The sequence below is a fragment of the Humulus lupulus genome, chromosome 8 (assembly GCF_963169125.1).
Source record: "Humulus lupulus chromosome 8, drHumLupu1.1, whole genome shotgun sequence".
NCBI lineage: Eukaryota > Viridiplantae > Streptophyta > Magnoliopsida > Rosales > Cannabaceae > Humulus > Humulus lupulus.
The window spans coordinates 170,777,739-170,796,125 of NC_084800.1; the positions used below are offsets into that span (position 1 = coordinate 170,777,739).

Here is an 18,387-nt window from a genome sequence, read left to right on the forward strand (position 1 = left end):
CTGGTGGAGGCGATATATCGCCCCCTATAGGCGATATATCGCCTGGACCTTTGTTCCCGAGGCGACCGTGCATCGATTCGTGTTTTCCGTATCTACGTGCTGCGATATATCGGCATACGCTGAATATTTAAACACGAATTTACACATTTTTAGCTGAGTTTGAATGGAGTAAACAGCCTTGACTAAGCCCTCAACGTGCTCAAAGCTGCTGACTGACCCTATACATTCAAACTTTTACCCTTATTTAATTTAATCCTAAAAAATACTTAATCCTTAATTACCATTCAAAACATGTGCTTAAAATCCTATTGGTTGATGTCTAAACCTTATAATATAATAATATAATCCTTAATATCAGTCACATCAATCAAACCTTAGGTTATACTTAATATTCTTAAACTATAGGTTAAACTTAGAAAATCTATAAGTACTACTATGAGTGTCCAAATAACTCCCGGTCTGAACCAAAAATCCAAAGTAACAATGATAACACTAAACATACTATAATACTACTAAACAATTAGCTAAGTAAAGTTCTTGGACTCTACAATTCTCCCCTACTAAAAAGAATTTCGTCCTCGAAATTTACTTACCAAATAACTCCGGATACCGGCTCTACATGTCCTCTTCCAACTCCCACGTTGCCTCGCGTTCAGAACTATTGCTCCATAGGACTTTGACTATAGGAAAGCTCTTGGACCGCAACTGCTTCATCCCTCTATCTAGGATGCTAATCGGTCGTTCCTCATAACTTAAGTCTTTCTGGAGCGCGATGTTATCGTACTTGAGGACGTGAGATGGGTCTGACACATACTTGCGTAACATCGAGATGTGGAAGACGTTGTGACTATCGGCTAGTGCTGGCGGTAGGGCTAGTCTATACGCAACTGGTCCCACTTTGTCCAATATCTCAAAAGGACCTAAGAATCGGGGACTGAGCTTTCCTTTCTTCCCGAACCACTTGACACCCTTCATAGGAGATATCTTCAGGAAGACTTGATCTCCAACTTGGAACTCCACATCGCGTCGCTTGGTATCTGCATAGCTTTTCTGTCGGCTTTGAGCATCAAGCATACGCTGTCTAATAAGCGTTACTGCTTCTTGAGCTTGCCTAACAGCTTCGGGCCCTAGAAGCTGCCTTTCTCCTACCTTGTCCCAGTGCAACGGTGATCGGCACCTTCTTCCATATAGCAACTCATAAGGTGCCATGTCGATCGTTGACTGGTAGCTGTTGTTGTACGAGAACTCGATCAGCGGTAAGTACTTGTTCCACGATCCTCCGAAGTCAAGTACACATGCGCGTAGCATATCCTCTAAAATCTGAATCGTACGCTCTGACTGCCCATCTGTCTGAGGATGGAAAGCTGTACTAAGACTTAACTTAGTACCCATGGCTTGCTGTAAGCTTCTCCAAAATCTTGACGTAAACACTGATCCTCTATCTGATACTATCGTCTTGGGGATTCCATGCAATCGTACAATCTCTTGGATGTAGATGTCTGCATATTGGTCTGCCGTATAAGAAGTCTTAACAGGCAGAAAATGAGCCGACTTGGTTAGTCTATCTATGACTATCCAAGCAGAACCATGCTGCTTATTTGTCTTTGGCAGACCCGTCACGAAGTTCATGGTTATGTCGTCCCACTTCCATTCTGGTACGCTAAGCGGTTGCAATAAACCTGCAGGCTGTTGATGCTCCGCTTTCACTTAGATACATACTCCGCTATGTCCTTCTTCATCCCTGGCCACCAATAGACTGCCTTGATGTCATGAGTCATTTTGGTAGACCCTGGATGAACCGAGTATGGGGTGTTGTGCGCTTCTTCTAGGATCGTCTTCTTAATACTTTGATCGTCTGGCACGCATACCCGATCCTTATATCTCAATAAACCTTGACTGGACATTGAGAAATCCGTAGTCTTGCCTTCTCTGACTGCATCCATGTGTGTTGCTAGTGTGCTATCATCATGTCTCTGACCATTCCGTATGTCTTCTAGCAGATTCGATTGGATAGACAAGTTAGCCAGCTTGCCTACAACCACTTCTATTCCGGCACTGATAAGCTCCTGCTGTAGTGGCTTTTCTATTCCGGATAAGGCTGCTAAGTTCCCATAACTTTTTCGGCTAAGTGCATCGGCAACTACGTTTGCCTTCCCCGGGTGGTATAGGATTTCGCAGTCATAATCCTTTACTAACTCTAACCACCTGCGCTGCCTCATGTTAAGCTCCTTCTGAGTAAAGAAGTATTTTAAACTTTTGTGGTCCGTATAAATCTCGCACCGTTCTCCGTAAAGATAATGGCGCCAGATTTTTAACGCAAAGACCACCGCTGCCAACTCCATATCGTGAGTTGGATAGCGTTGTTCATACTCCTTTAACTGACGTGAGGCGTAGGCTATCACCTTGTCATTTTTCATCAGTACGCATCCCAGTCCTAACTTTGATGCATCACAGTAGACAACGAACTTGTCGTTGGGTGTTGGGACACTAAGTACTGGAGTTGAGCAAAGCTTATCCTTAAGCAACTGGAAGCTTTCCTCACACTTATCATTCCATTTAAACTTTTGTTGCTTCCGGGTCAAGTTGGTGAGTGGAGTGGCTATTTTAGAAAAGCCCTCTACAAACTTTCTATAGTAACATGCTAGCCCTAAGAAGCTTCTTACTTCCGACGCGTTCTTTGGTCTAGACCAATCCTTCACGGCCTCTACCTTCGATGGATCTACTGCAACTCCGTCTTTCGATATGATGTGCCCGAGGAACGCCACTTGTGAGAGCCAAAACTCGCATTTCTTGAACTTCGCGTAGAGTTGGTGCTCCTTCAATCGCGTCAAAATCATCCTCAAGTGTTCCTCGTGCTCCCCTTCATCCTTGGAGTAAATTAAAATGTCATCGATGAACACAACGACGAATTTATCCAAGTAGTCTTTGAAGACCCTATTCATTAAGTCCATAAATGCGGCTAGCGCGTTAGTAAGACCAAAAGACATAACCAAGAACTCGTAATGTCCATAACGAGTCCTAAAGGCTGTCTTAGGGATATCTTCTCCCTTTACCTTGAGCTGATGATACCCGGACCGTAAATCGATCTTAGAAAATATAGTCGCGCCTCGGAGTTGATCAAACAAATCATCGATCCGAGGTAGCGGGTATTTGTTCTTAATTGTTACTTTATTCAGCTCACGGTAGTCTATGCACATGCGCATACTTCCGTCCTTCTTCTTCACGAATAGTACCGGAGCTCCCCATGGTGAATGGCTTGGCCTAATGAAACCCAAGTCTAGGAGTTCTTGTAGCTGTGTCTTTAACTCCTTGAGTTCCGTAGGTGCCATCCGGTATGGTGCCTTAGAGATAGGCTCGGTGCCCGGTACTAATTCTATCGTGAAGTCTATTTCTCTAGTTGGCGGCAATCCTGGCAAGTCATCGGGAAATACTTCTGGAAATTCTTGTATGACTCGAACATCTCCAACTTTGAGTGATGTCTCCTTCTCCACATTCGTGATGTTGGCTAAGAATGCTTGACATCCTTTCTCCATCATTCTTTGAGCTTTGAGAGATGATACTAACGGTGTGCGTAGTCCTGAAGCTTGTCCCATGAAGCACAGTTTCTGGCCGTCAGGAGTATCGAATGTCACCTTCTTACGTCTGCAGTCGATCGTTGCGCCATGCCGTGCTAGCCAATCCATGCCTAGTATGACGTCGAAGTCTTTGATCACCAGCTCTATCAGGTCTCCTTCTAGTTCCTTGTCCTCAATCTTGATCGGTATGCCTCGTACAATTCGTGATGATAGAACTACTTTGCCCGAAGGCAACTCAGTTACAAACCTAGTTCTAAATCTTTCACTAGGTTTGTCTAGTTTTTCTATCATTCCTAACGAGATATACGAGTATACTGCTACCAATCAAGCGATACTAGAACATATACTATCGAGGATAGGATCTGACCTGTAAATCCTTGTTACTAGCATGGGTTCCTCCTTGGGTCAAGGCAAAGACCTTGGTCTGGAACCATTGTTTAATCCTTCTTCTCCTCACTAACATTAATCTGAATCCTTTCTACTTCTATTGCCGTTTCTAGAACATTGGCATAGGTAGTGGTTCCTAGGTTTGCTAACTTAACCCCTAATTCCATCTTTGGTCTAAGTCCTCTGACGAACTTGGTCAACCTTGTAAAGTCGGTTGGGACCAACTCTGGTGCAAACTTGACTAGTCTGTTGAACTGACGAGCATATTCTTCTATCATTAGCGATGACTGCCGAGGTGTAATAATTCTTGTGGAACAGCTCCACAAATCTTGTCCATATCATGGTGGTGACATCGTTAGTCTGCTGAACTAAGTCCCACCATATTCTGGCATCCTTCCTGAGTAATGACGAGACGCAGGATATGCAGTCCGTATTACTGAGGTTCATGTGGGCTAGGATCGGCTCCACATTCCTTAGCCATTCTTCTGCTTCAAAGGGGTCCGTAGTCCCTTCGAAGTTTGGAGCGTGCTGCTTGCGGAACCTCTCGTACACTGGCTCCATATGCTGTACAGGATAAGGAGCGTAGTTCGTCATAGGCCATCCCGCATACGGACCAACTTGTTGGGGTGCTGGGGCCATTGGCTGTGGCTGCGGCTGCGGCTGCGGCTGTGGCGGAGGCTGAGGCTGAGTCTGCGCCTGTTGATGTTGTTGTTGCAAGAGTTCCTCGACTTGTTGTCGCCGTCTAGTGATTTCCGCGGTGTTGTCAGCTGTCGGTGTCGGCGCGTTGCGGCTAGTAGTTGCACGCACTCCTCTTCTCCGAACTGGTCGTTGGAACAACGTTGGAGGCATTCCCGTTGGTGCGAGCAGATCTTCGGAGAGACATCGTAGCAGAGTTCTAACAGTTAAAAGAAACATGTTAGAACTTTTCCTAATAGGCTCTAAGGCAAAAGCTTATTCTAAACAAACATTTCTCGGACCTATTTATTATGACTTCTTATGAAAAATTATATAGGTCTATATTATTATTAGAGTGAGTTTCTAAACTTAGAAAAACAAGTCATCTTTATTTTCTAAGTGTGTTTCTAATCATCCTATATGACTTAATTCTCAGGCTCGAAACTTATCTTTGTTCCAAAGTTAACCATATTGAGGGAGGGCTGGGATCAGTAAAATCGTTCCCACTACTAAGGCCCCCTAACTCTCAACAAGGAAACCAGGTTCATTGATTCGTATCCACCCTCACCGAACTCAGTCATTATTCATTTTATTTAGTATTTATTATGATTGTGAAAAAAATTCAAACTCACACATGATATTCAAATAGCATGTTTATTCATTTGGAAAAATAATTTCACTTATTACAATCAAAAAATAAAGAAACAAAAACAAACAATGAAAAACTAGCTATTCTAAAAATCGGGATCTTCTACATCCGATCCTTCATCTAGCATATCATTATCTATCTCCTTATAATCATCATTGTCTTGAGCCTCAAAATTTCCTCGGGGAAGATTCAAGAAGATCCTATGTTGTTGCTCATTAGTGAATTGAAACTCTAAATCATAGGTGAACTTAAGTATGAGAGAATAATATCTTAGGGCTGCTTGTAAGTCATCATCATTATTTATATTCTCCCATATTTCTTCTAAAGTTAAAATTGCTGAAGGAAAATCTTTTAAAAGCCTAATTACTAGGACATATTGTTCTGCAGCTCTCATCATAATTTGCCTAGATTCTTGAAGGTGACCTATCTCTGTGTGGAACAAGATCAATCTTCGAGTGATCTTTTCTAGTGTTCCTACGGTGTTTCTTGGCTCCCTTATTCTCTTTAAGGCCTTAATGGCTCGGATATCTTGGTAGGTTAAAGCTCCATTCATTTTTAACTGAAACATAAACACTAAAGTTGTTAGCTATACACATAGACAAAGTAACTTGTAACTTGTAACTTAAACACTTACTTGGCGGTCCGATTCGGAGCTTTGAGCGTGTGTATCGAGGAGAACTTCATGCGAAGGAACCGTTTGCTTTGATACCAACTGTAATGACCCACTACTCTAGACTAATTGGAACATTATCGAAACTATACATAAAACTTACATTTTTACAAAAATACCATAATTTATTGAGTAACTTGAAAAATAAGAGTTATTTACAAAGAAACAGAATACTAAGAAGGATTATGGGATCCCATTGTTTTTAAAACAAAACATGATTTAAAATAAAAGACATTACATAATAATGCGGAAAATACACATAAAAACCATAAAAACATAAAAGGAGACTATATCCTCGAATCGAATAACGCTCGGCCCCTTGACTCCATTCATCATCGATACACATCCTCCAAGCGTCACGAATCTTTCCGCCTCTAAACTTATTTTCCTGCACATAAACAGAAAGGAGTGAGCCTAATGCCCAGTAAGGAAAATCTAACACAAAGTCACATACATAATTTCATAAGAAAACATAAAGACTTAACATAATACATATAACATACACTTATTATAATGGCCATTATTACTTGGGGTCCCATAGACTAAACAAGCATATGCCCATGGGATTAGTGGGGTCCTACTCACTAAGTAGGTCATATGCCCATAACCCATTTGGGGTCTTGTTAGTCATATGGGTCATATGCCCAAGCCTACAAACATACACATATATCATAACACTTTTAATAACATAAAACATATAGATAACATAATCACATAACATGTTGATTCTAGCCTATTTCCTTACCAAAGTTACCGAGATTATGGACTGAGTTGGGATTGTTGGAACACTCCTAAAACCATAAGAAAGAGTAAGTCTAAAGGAAGGAGATGAAATGAAAGAGATGGAAAGACTAAACCATAGAAAACATACTTACCGACTTATATGCTTAAAAGCTTGGATTCCCTAACCAAAAGAAGAATAAGGTTAGGGGACTGAGTAGAAGGTTTTGAGAAAGGAAATAAAAATACAGAAAAGAACTAGAGTTTTGGGTTTACCTCAAAGATTGCAAGATCAATCTAACCTTCACCGAAATACTATAGAACTCACTTCCCAAAGTGTTTGATAAGCTTATGATGTTTAAGCTTATAGTTTTTCCCCAAACCAAGTGTTTACACTCTCACACTCACTTAACACTAGCAGCCTCTGAACTTAGAGCAAATGGTGAATAATGGCTGGGTACTAGGTCCTATTTATAGAGTTTGGGAATGAAAATATCTTGATTTTACTTGAATAAAAATAATGGCTTTTTAGGTGAAAATCATTTGAATAATCCTTCAGCAGAGGCTGAAGACTCGTTCAGAAGATGCTGGACTGTTGAAGGAGTTTGAATGGCTGAAAGGAAAAGAATTCAAAAGTATTTGAATTCATGCTGGTGGAGGCGATATATCGCCCCCTATAGGCGATATATCGCCTGGACCTTTGTTCCCGAGGCGACCGTGCATCGATTCGTGTTTTCCGTATCTACGTGCTGCGATATATCGGCATACGCTGAATATTTAAACACGAATTTACACATTTTTAGCTGAGTTTGAATGGAGTAAACAGCCTTGACTAAGCCCTCAACGTGCTCAAAGCTGCTGACTGACCCTATACATTCAAACTTTTACCCTTATTTAATTTAATCCTCAAAAATACTTAATCCTTAATTACCATTCAAAACATGTGCTTAAAATCCTATTGGTTGATGTCTAAACCTTATAATATAATAATATAATCCTTAATATCAGTCACATCAATCAAACCTTAGGTTATACTTAATATTCTTAAACTATAGGTTAAACTTAGAAAATCTATAAGTACTACTATGAGTGTCCAAATAACTCCCGGCCTGAACCAAAAATCCAAAGTAACAATGATAACACTAAACATACTATAATACTACTAAACAATTAGCTAAGTAAAGTTCTTGGACTCTACATCTCATAAGCTAATATGGTCATTAATAGTGTACATGAGAATTTTCATTATAAGCCTTAAGAGCACTCACAATAGATTTTGTAAAATAGACTTTTTCTGGTGAAAAAGTAGAGAGAGAGAGAGAGAGATCAATATATATGTATGTATGTATGTATAGAGAGAGAGAGAGAGAGAGAGAGACAAGGCTTATAATGCAAAACCATGAAACTGCTTCTGAAAATTAGATCTTCCATCACAGGGCAAATAAGCATGTAAAGAAAGTGAAAACTAACAAAAAAAAATGACAATATCTTCATATTATTACATAAGGCAATAAAATATATATTTTGTAGCTGTAAAAAGAGACCATTTTAATATATAAATGCCCTCAGAGATTAATGCTAGAAATTTCATGAACATTGAAAATTCATTAAGAACCAATCACATCTTCAAGGTTTAAACACCACCACTTCAACCATCACCTTTGGCATTCACCACCACCAACAGCAAACACAGATCATCATCACCACAGCCAACATGAGAAAATAGTAATAAATAAATAAATAAAATAAAATAATGGATCATGGTGAGTACCAAAGATGGTGAGAGCAGAAAAGATGGAGGCTCAAAATGAAATCAATGCACATATCAATACAAAAATAAAAGTTTTCATCATCAGGCACAAAATAATCTAGAAACAAACTAAAGACCATGTATCTACAGATGTACATACAAGGCCTTGAAACAATATGAAAATAGGCATTTGCTACTAGATATAAGGAATCCTTATAGCAGAATAAAAAATGAAAATTACTAATAGAAGGTCATTTTGCAAAGTGACATTAAAAAATGTTATTTTGCCAAACCGCCTTGAATATTATTATATTTTAGTGTGAAACCCCCCAAAAATGGAATACTTACCTGCCAAAAGACAAAGTTTGTACTGATCGTTTGAGAGACAGCTTCATTAGCCCATGTATCTTGATTAAGCTTCAAAATATAATAAAAGTAAGAAATGAACAACAAAATCTATGTTAAATGAACACCAATTTCAGTAAATTTAGAAAAGTCCAATGAAACACGCTACCTACCATATGTGAGCTGAACTCCTTAGTAGACTGCAAGTTTACCAAGAGCCATTTGTCCTGAGAAGAGGCAGTTCCCTTTGCCTGCAGTAGCACAAACAAAGTTTTACGTGAAGAAACATAACATAAACACTTGACATTCTTATCCTCAAAAACTAACAACAGCACCATTTCCAGTCGGATTTGAATAATATCGTTTATAAGAAAAAGAAAATTACAGTAAAACTAAAAAAACCATTAAAAAAAATAAATGGATAAAGAGTACTAGGAATTCTCCAAATGCATAAAAGTCCCAGTAACTCGTGGCTGATGAAGGCAATACTGTTAAAACAAATTTCAATTATAAACCCAAAGAGAAGCCCAAAACTAAACTCTAGCATACAAAACTATTATTAAGAGTCAGACCAGTCTTTAAATATTCTCATATACCTTTCAACCATAGAACCTTAAGAGAAATGCAAAGATCTCACTTCCTCAAAACAACTAGCTTAATTTATGCCTCAATCACTCGTATAAAACACAAGTCTCGTAATAAGATAAGGATTGCACATTGAAAGGATAACCCATGATATACTATCTCCATCCATTCAACAAACTGTAACTCAAGTTCAGGACTTCAAAGAAAGCTAAATAATACAATACATACTTTCTTTATTGAAAATCTAAGACCTATATTTTCTTCATTTGTTAATAAAACAAGAGGATAATTCATTTGTACAAAAAGGCTCTCCCGTTTATATTTGGATAAAAGATATTTCTAGCATGTATAAATATCATCATATCAGTACAGTATTATTTTCAACTAAACACTTGTTTGAGATGGAATTAAAAAGGACAAGGACTGGGATACAAATGAAGTTGAGTCTCCACATTCTTTTAAATACCAAAAATTTCAAAAGGCAAAAAAGCTAATTGCAGGCACTAGTGAAAGGCATAAAAATCCTACCTACTCACTGACTACTACACACCATCATGCAAAGCCCTATTAATATTTTTGTATTGACCCTTATTCATTTTATATATCTTTATGTAATATGCTGTTGTTATCCCCATTTCCTGCATGGGCTCGGGGCTTTCGTCCTGGCCCACTATCAGGGGCCAGGTCAGCACGCGGGCCCGGCCCAAGGCCTCTTGGTATGTAGAGTGCCCAAGGGGAAGGGTATGGACCGGGGATTCATGTTTGGGACCATTGGAGGGGTCTGGAATGTCCCTCCAGGTCCATCCCCCGCGACGATAGTCCGGGCAGCGTACAGGGCGTTCGAATAGCTGCGGCCTGCGCGTCCCGATCCCGGACCCCTGGCACTGTCCGGGCCAAGGGTAAACGAAGCGGGACAAAGGTAAATGGACCTGGATCACCTCACCCCCGGTTGAAGAGGCCAGGCGTCCAGGATCCTGACGCCGCCTCGTTCCACGTGGGCATTGTCCCCCACTTTTCACCTACAGAAAAGGCCACCTCGGGATTGCACGCCGATGTATCAAGACTGCGCAGCCAAGTACTCTGACTGGTCTTGTCTCCTGAATCTGACTCGTGACTCGAGGTGATCAGACCAAAAGCGTCGTTTTGTCGGGCGAGACGTAGTTCTAAGGTCAACCTATTGGGCCTTAGCTGGTTTGGACTCCATGTATTTTGTATCTTTTTGTATTGGGCCTCCGCTAGAAAGGCCACTTATATCCATTTCCCCGATGGGCCTGGGTCGGATTTGGCCCAGATCCGGTATTCCCATACGTCTATAAATATAAGCTACAGAACACTGTAAAAGGGGTCTCCTTTCACGAAAAAGACAGGAACTCTGTCAAAATATAGAGAGAAAACTCCATTGTCAAAAGCTCTCTTAGCTCTAATACAAATGACTCGTGGACTAAGGCTCATTAACGCCCCAACCACGTAAAAATTATGTTTGCATTTTCGAAATCCTTTCTTTTTAAGCTCTCTTATCTTTCATAATTATAGTTGCCGAAAAACTCGGTTAACAGCTGCAACCATTAAAGATTGCAGAGAACAACACTATCGTAACAGATTTAAAGGCTCAGGCACCCAAATAAATTCACATTATGATTAGGACCAACAACAGTTTTCCAAAGATAGTAAAAAAGGAAATCATCAAAATCATCTGTCAACAAACAGTCAAAGTACCACAACTTTTCTGCAAATTAAGGTTAGTAAGAGTACTGAGACTATTCCAGTACAACTTACTGTATCCTTAGTGTCATTCAACTAGTCAACTGTCAAAAACATTTGAATCCAACTATCCAATTTCTACACATTGCACTCTATGAAGCAATAAAACCAACAAAAATAACCAATTGCCTTTTCAAATGATCCCTGAAATATTATATGAAAGGGAGGTCGATATAAGGAGGCCAGATTATCCCGAGCATTATCTGCTCCTGATGCAACACCTTGCTCTGATTCCCAAACCCCAGGGCGTTTCATTTCTTCATCAAAATTACGAAAAGCAATTAATGAGTTTGATTCAGAGGATGGATTTCTCATTCTTGATGCCCTAAATCAAAAGGACATATTCCATAAGTAAAAGTGATTTGCAGTTAGAAATTAAAGTTGTGCATAAAATGAGCATTGCCGATAACTAGGCACATCTACAAGTGGTTGAGGTTACTGAAGGCACCAGACAAAGGTACAGAAATAACTAATGTACAATGCATATCCAATTAAAAGACTCGCCAAACTCTAAAAATTAGCAGATATAATTTGACATGAAACACCAGTCCAAGTCATTTACAAAAGCTTATGTGTAGTATCTCAATTATGAAACACAAAATCAAAAGAAAAAAACAAATCCCTACTAAAACATGAGATAACATAGAAGGCAGTAAATGAACAAAGGTTAAAGTATATATCTAAACACCACAAATTAGTGACTGGACCAATTTCCATCCGCCCGAGATAATTAAAAGTGCTACAGTGTTCAGTTAATGGATAAAAAGAATAAAGACACAGTTCTTGCCAACAATAGATTCCTTAAAATTTCAACAAAGCCTCATGTACAACTAAAATTCATATGCAATTGCATCTCCAGTAGATAGCATTTCCTAAAATCCAAAACGCCAATCAAGCAACTATACAATGGATGACAAATGTAAACAAAATAGTAATAACAATAGACTTAAGCAATTAAACACACACACACACACACACCAAAGAATAAACATAATAAACACTATTTTAGTTCAACTGAAAGAAGAGCTTCTGATATTTGCTATGAAATAATAAATCAAAAGGGGAATAGATAAAAATTATACCCGTACATTAAGGCATCATCATAAAGGGCTTCCCTGATAACAGGTTAAGGAGGGCGTACTTCATCTCCAACAATCGGTGCCAAATTCCTTTCGGCTTCACTGAGTCGAATCATTCTAAACCAGCATAAACAATAATGTAGAACGAGACACATAAAACAAAGAAAAATAAATACATAAAGAAATCGATGCATCTGGCATACCGAGCAGTCTGTTCGGCCAAAGCTTTAATATTTTCTGTAGGCGGAAATTGAGAAGACGATCCTCCCACTACAGTTCCGCCTTCACTGCCTATATAAAAAAGCTGAATAGCCTCCTCAAGCTTCCAACTTGTGGCCTGTTCTCCCAACAAAATTCCGTAAATTATCTCCAAAAGCCCAATTCTCAATCAAAATCTCCCAATTTCAACACAACCAAAATTAAATAAACCAGAAGACCAATGGAGGAAAGTACAAATTGAGAAAGAGAGACAGAGAAACCTGCAAGAACTGCCTGACAGTCTCGGCAGTTTGTCCAACGGCAATCTCCAAGAACGATGAGACCACAATATCTTGAGATTTACTTTGGCTCCATTTTTTTTTCTTCGTCAAGGCTCCAGTAGGAGGTTCGGTCCGAGAGAGGCAATGGTTCGGTCCGAGAGAGGAGGAGGAGGAGGTGATAAGTATAGCAGGAAGATAAAGGAGATAAGGAAAATATGGTGGAAAATGAGAGAGAGAGAGAGAGAGAGAAAGAGATGAAGACTGGTTCGGTCCGAGCTAGAAAGAGATGGTTCGGTCCAAGCTAGGGAAAATGAGACAAAGAGAAAGAGATGGTTGACAGAGAGAAAGAGATGAAGACTTCGGTCTGAGATAGGGAAAATGAGAAAGAGATGAAGACTGAGACAGAGAGAGAAAGAGATGAAGACTTCGGTCCGAGATAGGGAAAATGAGAAGGAAAATTTGCCTCTTTTTTTTTCACTTGCCGCTTTTTGTTTTAACTTGTCGCGTGTGACTTTACTCATTAACTTTATATATACAATAACTCTTTTTAAATAGTATTATAATGATGTGTTATGGTAATGGGTGTTAGGTGTAGTGCAATCAGAATCCATACACCTACATCCATAAAGCAAAGTTTTTATTTCAATTTCCATTTCCATACAGAGTATTTGCACAATTATCCAGTCAAAGAGGAATTATCACCTTTTCTAATGCTATTCTTCTTACTATGCTTTATGTCTTCCCTTTCTTTTATTATGCAAAAACCACAGACCAGCTGAAAAAAAACAATTTGAAAACAATACTTTTGTGTAAAATTTCAAGAGAAACATACCAGAGTTGAGTGTTTGTCCCCCAAGGCATGTGAAAATGGGTCTAATATATCCAACATCTTCAATCCTGCTACCAATAATTGACACCAAAACCGCGAACCTACACATTTCATTTTCAATGTTAACAGGCTCATGTTTTGCAGATGGTGAATCCATTCCCCTAATGTCTTCCCAGCTCTTCACACAAAAATCACAAGAACTCTCCCAGGTTCCTTTAGAACTTGTAAGTTCACAGTTTTCATTTAAACTTCTAACTCTATCTCCCAATTTATTGGTAACATTATCAAGAGAGTAGTCAGAACAACCACCATTCCCACTAACTAGCTTCTCAATCCCACAACCAGAGATGTTTCCGCGAAACCTTGTAAGTAAAACGAGACAACTTCCTTGCTCAGTGGAATTCAGAAATAATTTTCCAGTTTGATTTGCTCTTTGGCCTAATACATAAAGGTACTCACTAAATAACTGGGTTGTACTTTAAGTAATGTAGTAAATTACAGTCCTAGGATAGTAACTGTCATAGTGTAACGCCCTAGATAACCAAGACCGTTACACTGTGTGTTTAAAATCGTGCGGGACTTGCTAATCAAGTCATTTAAACGAAATGTGAATTCAATGTCATCAACAAGTTAGGAATAAAAGATTTTGGTAATAAACAGGCTATTTTCATTTAAAATGACAGTTTAATACATGAAAACTCAAAACAGGGTTTAGACGACTTAGTTACAACAAACTCCAAGAGTTACAAACAATTTTAGCCACTCTAATGGCAAAATATACATTTTAGGTTTCCGTTCCTGTACAATTTTTCGACCGTGGCGGCCGAGCAGCTGACAATGTACACCCCGCCCCCATAGCTCTCCAACTCATGGTTGACTCAGCCTACCCTTGCCTTTACCTGCACCACATAGCACCCGTGAGCCGAGGCCCAGCAAGAAAGAATAATATCATGGCAAGATCAACATCAATAATTAAATATTCCACAATGCATAACCAGGAATTCAGCAATTCATGACATTTATCCAATCAGTGATAACACTCAGCAAGTTAACAGTTTGTCATCCAGACAGTCAACCAACTATATTCATAACACAATATTCACGTTCATAACCAATACATTATCATATCAATCAAATAACATTCAGGGTTGGTGCCCTTAGTCGCACCCTCTATTTAACACACTGTCTCCAGCTCACTTGAGCCGCCCCCAGTGTAATACTCACTGACTCCGGCCAGCTTAACCGAGCTCAGTGATAAATAAGTTGCCTCAGCTACCAGTGGCCGAGCCGCGCCCTGTGCGCAAATATTGATTCCGACACTCTTAGGCCGGTTACTGCATGTCCCATGGCATAATAATGCCATCTCATGACATGATATACAAGTGTAGGGAGCTCTTAGCCCCGTCGTGTCCACATGGTTAAACACATTCACATAACAATGCATACAAACATAGGGAACACTTAGTCCCAACTTAGCCACATAATCAGGTGCAGCTTTCTTACCTTTGGCTTTCAAACGAGCTAGCTACAAGCGATGCTCCTTGAGCGTGATCCCTGAGCCCTAGCTTAGCACCTAGTCACAACCAAGATAAAGGATACCATTAACAATCTTAAATGAGCTTCTAAACCAAGTTCTGGTCCTCGGAACATTGAACTTCACCAAATATGGTAAAAGACTCAACCCCGAGCATCCTAGGTTAAATTCCCAAGCCTAAAATCTCAAAATCCCAAAATCCCTTAAGCGTCGCGGCATGGGCCATCCATGCCGCGGCATGGCCCCTGACAGAACCCTCCATGGGCACAAAAACAGGTAAGGGCCTCGGCATTGCTTGGACCATGCCGCGGCCCGCCCTCCTTCCTCAGCATGCGACAACCTCGAAGGGCCGCGGCTCACCAAGAACCATGCCGCAGCCCGACCCTTCGAACCCAGAAAAAACCACCATTTTCAATCTCTAAACCTCACCTAAAGCCATCCTAAAGCCCCCAACTCAAAACCAATTAATAACAACAACATTAGAATGATTTAAACAGCATAACCCAACCAAAAATCCAGCCTAAGACTCACCAATATCCCACTTCCAATTTCTGAAATTTCAAACCCACAGAACTCAAAACCAGCCATGTAAACTCTCAAATTCAACCATCAAACTACAAATTAATCCTTACCTCAGCTGTAGAATCATTTCTAGCATCCAACCAGCCTCAAGCCCTTCAACTCCTCAGGTTCATATCCCTTTGTTCCATCCAAAACTCAAACTTAAAAACTATCTCATTAAAACTCAGAAATTCACATCAAAAAACTTTAAAACTTACCTCATTTGACTGTCTTAACTCTGCTAGTTCTTCAAGCTTCACCAAAGTCCCTAGCCCTAAGCTCCATCCTGAGCTTGCTCTAGAATTCCAGCTCCAAAACCCACAAGGAATGGTGAAGAGATGACCCAGCCGAATGAGAAAGAGTGAGATAACTCTAAGTGTTCTGTTTTTCTTTCTTTCCTTCTTCTTTTCTTTTCCTTAAGTTTCTAAGTTTATCTACAACCTCCACTAACATCATAAAGCAGAATATAGCCTAACCTTAAATAAGCCAAATGACCACCTTGCCCTCCCATTAATAACTAAACCTTAAACATTCTAAGGGCATTTTAGTCATTGCTCCCAATTCCCACTAATTCCTCAAGTGTCTTAAATATTTACCACTTAATTCCCGTCATCTAATTAGTCACCAATTATATTTCTCAATACCAAATCATCTCCAATACATTCTCCAAATTCCCATTTATACCCCTAGGCTCACCCCGAGCCGGGTATAAATCCCCGCCATGACTTTTTCGCTAATCTGCTCACTAGGATCGTCTCAAATCACAGATCACAGATATATCCACATAATAATGTGGTCTCAACATTAGCCTACCAATATACACACAAGTACACAATTACGCTTTCAATGAGCCAAATTACCAAAATACCCTCACAGCAGAGTATATAGCCCCATGCATGCCTTTATCATCATATAATAATATGACCCACATAATCATGCATATAATCATATAATAGCACCGTAAATCAATTATGGCCCTCCCGGCCTCCTAATCAAGGTCCTAAACCTTACTAGGAAATTTGGGTCGTTACAACTATCCCCTCCTTACAGAAATTTTGTCCTCGAAATTTTATCTGTGCTGCCCGGAATATAGATTCTGCATAACTGACTCCAGCTACTTTGGTCATTCCTTGACCTTACCATTCTGGAACGTTACTTTAACCCAAGGTACAATCCTGTTCCTCAAAACCTTTTTCTTTCTATCCCATAACTGAACTGGTCGCTCCACACGGAACAACTCCACCTTATCTGCAGATTTCTATCAATCAATGCATGAGTTTTTTCTTTCCAACCCATGTCCTTAACATGGAGTACAGATACACCGCGCACGGCCAATAGTGCCCAAAACTGTTATCAACTTAAAAGCTATATCACTGATCCTTTCTTGGATCCAAACAGTTTTAATACCCTGGGGTTCAACTAGCTCTTCACCCCTTTATCTCTAGTGATATCCTAAGGAAGATACCATCTTCCACTTGGAACTCCATACTCCTGTTTCCCAATTCAGTAAAACTTTTCCATTTACTTTGAAAAGTGAGTTTCCACGCTCTAACCTTCTAATAATTCCAATGATCCCCTGAACTACCTCCGGTTCCGAATACAACATCCTACTTACCTCAATCCAACAATTGGATGATATGCAGCCCTTATTATGCTCCATCTTAACAAGTGTTCTTCCAATAACTGGACAACTCCCTTTTTCTCTGCTTTACCATTAGTCTAAAAATAATAAAACTCATCAGATTCCAATTATCTGTTCATTATCCTCCTTAATCCTCCCAAGACCTGAGGGCAAAAGAAAGTCCTCATTCAATGACACTAACCCCAAATTCCATGGAGGCTTACCATCCATCTTGCTTAGAGTTCTGAATATCGATCAGCTGTATAGATTATCCCTACCAATTAAAGCATGTTCTCCTCAGACGTTGGTCCATAACGACCCAAATTTTAAAGTGTGTATGCATATGTATACAAATTAAAAAAAATAAGGCTTGCTCTCTAATAAAAAATCAGTTCTATTCATGCTAGACTCAAGAATTACATGCTATAAAGTCTATTGTTTACTTGGTAAATTATTTTATTTTGAAAAATAGACTAATCATAAACTAAGCAAAGTGATAGAAGTCAAAGATAAATTAAAGCATAGTATTTACATCAAGTAATATTTTATAGAAATTGTTCTTTTGTGCTGTTCAGATCAGAAAGCTAATAGCCCAAAAGATAGCATTGTGTTAAACCATCAAAAAACACAGAAGAGAAACAATAAGCTAAGAGATGAACGAAGAGAAAATTCCACTGCCAAACAGAGTATCCGCTATCGCTGAATTCCAAGACCACTAACAATAGAGGTACAAAACTAAAAATTAGCTTATAGGAAAAAAAAAACAAAAATAGAATAGAGCTTCTTCTATTTTTGTAAGCAATTAGTAGATTGAAGCAAACAAGGTTCAAAAATATATCCCCACTTTTTAATTATCTTTCATTCCAATACAAAATAGCAAATTAAACTCATAGACACGCTTCAACCATTATCAAATATAACCATTAGAAATATGTAAGCAATCCAATTCACCAACATGCATTACAGTAGTCATTATGTATAGTAAGTACGCATATGATACCATTAATATGTTTACCAGAAAATCTCTAGTATGCTTTAAAATAAGTTCTACAAGAAAATAATATAATATCAAGATCCTTAAAAGAAACTAGAAGGCAACACAGAGACAGATGAAGTGAACCAGCAACAAATTTTCAGTAGTCCATATAATATATTCAAGAATTTCAT

General features: G+C 39.2%; 1 protein-coding gene across 1 annotated transcript; it reads right to left on the minus strand.

Annotated features, from left to right (window-relative positions):
- Positions 1-8,236: 8,236 nt before the first annotated feature.
- On the minus strand, positions 8,237-12,308 carry LOC133794683 (plant UBX domain-containing protein 7-like). Its single transcript, XM_062232040.1, has 5 exons — positions 12,200-12,308; positions 11,247-11,442; positions 8,945-9,022; positions 8,775-8,843; positions 8,237-8,335 (listed from the first exon to the last, which is right to left on the minus strand). Exons 1-5 carry the CDS (start codon positions 12,205-12,207, stop codon positions 8,303-8,305), a joined length of 384 nt encoding a protein of 127 aa, XP_062088024.1. The 5' UTR covers positions 12,208-12,308; the 3' UTR covers positions 8,237-8,302.
- Positions 12,309-18,387: the final 6,079 nt, after the last annotated feature.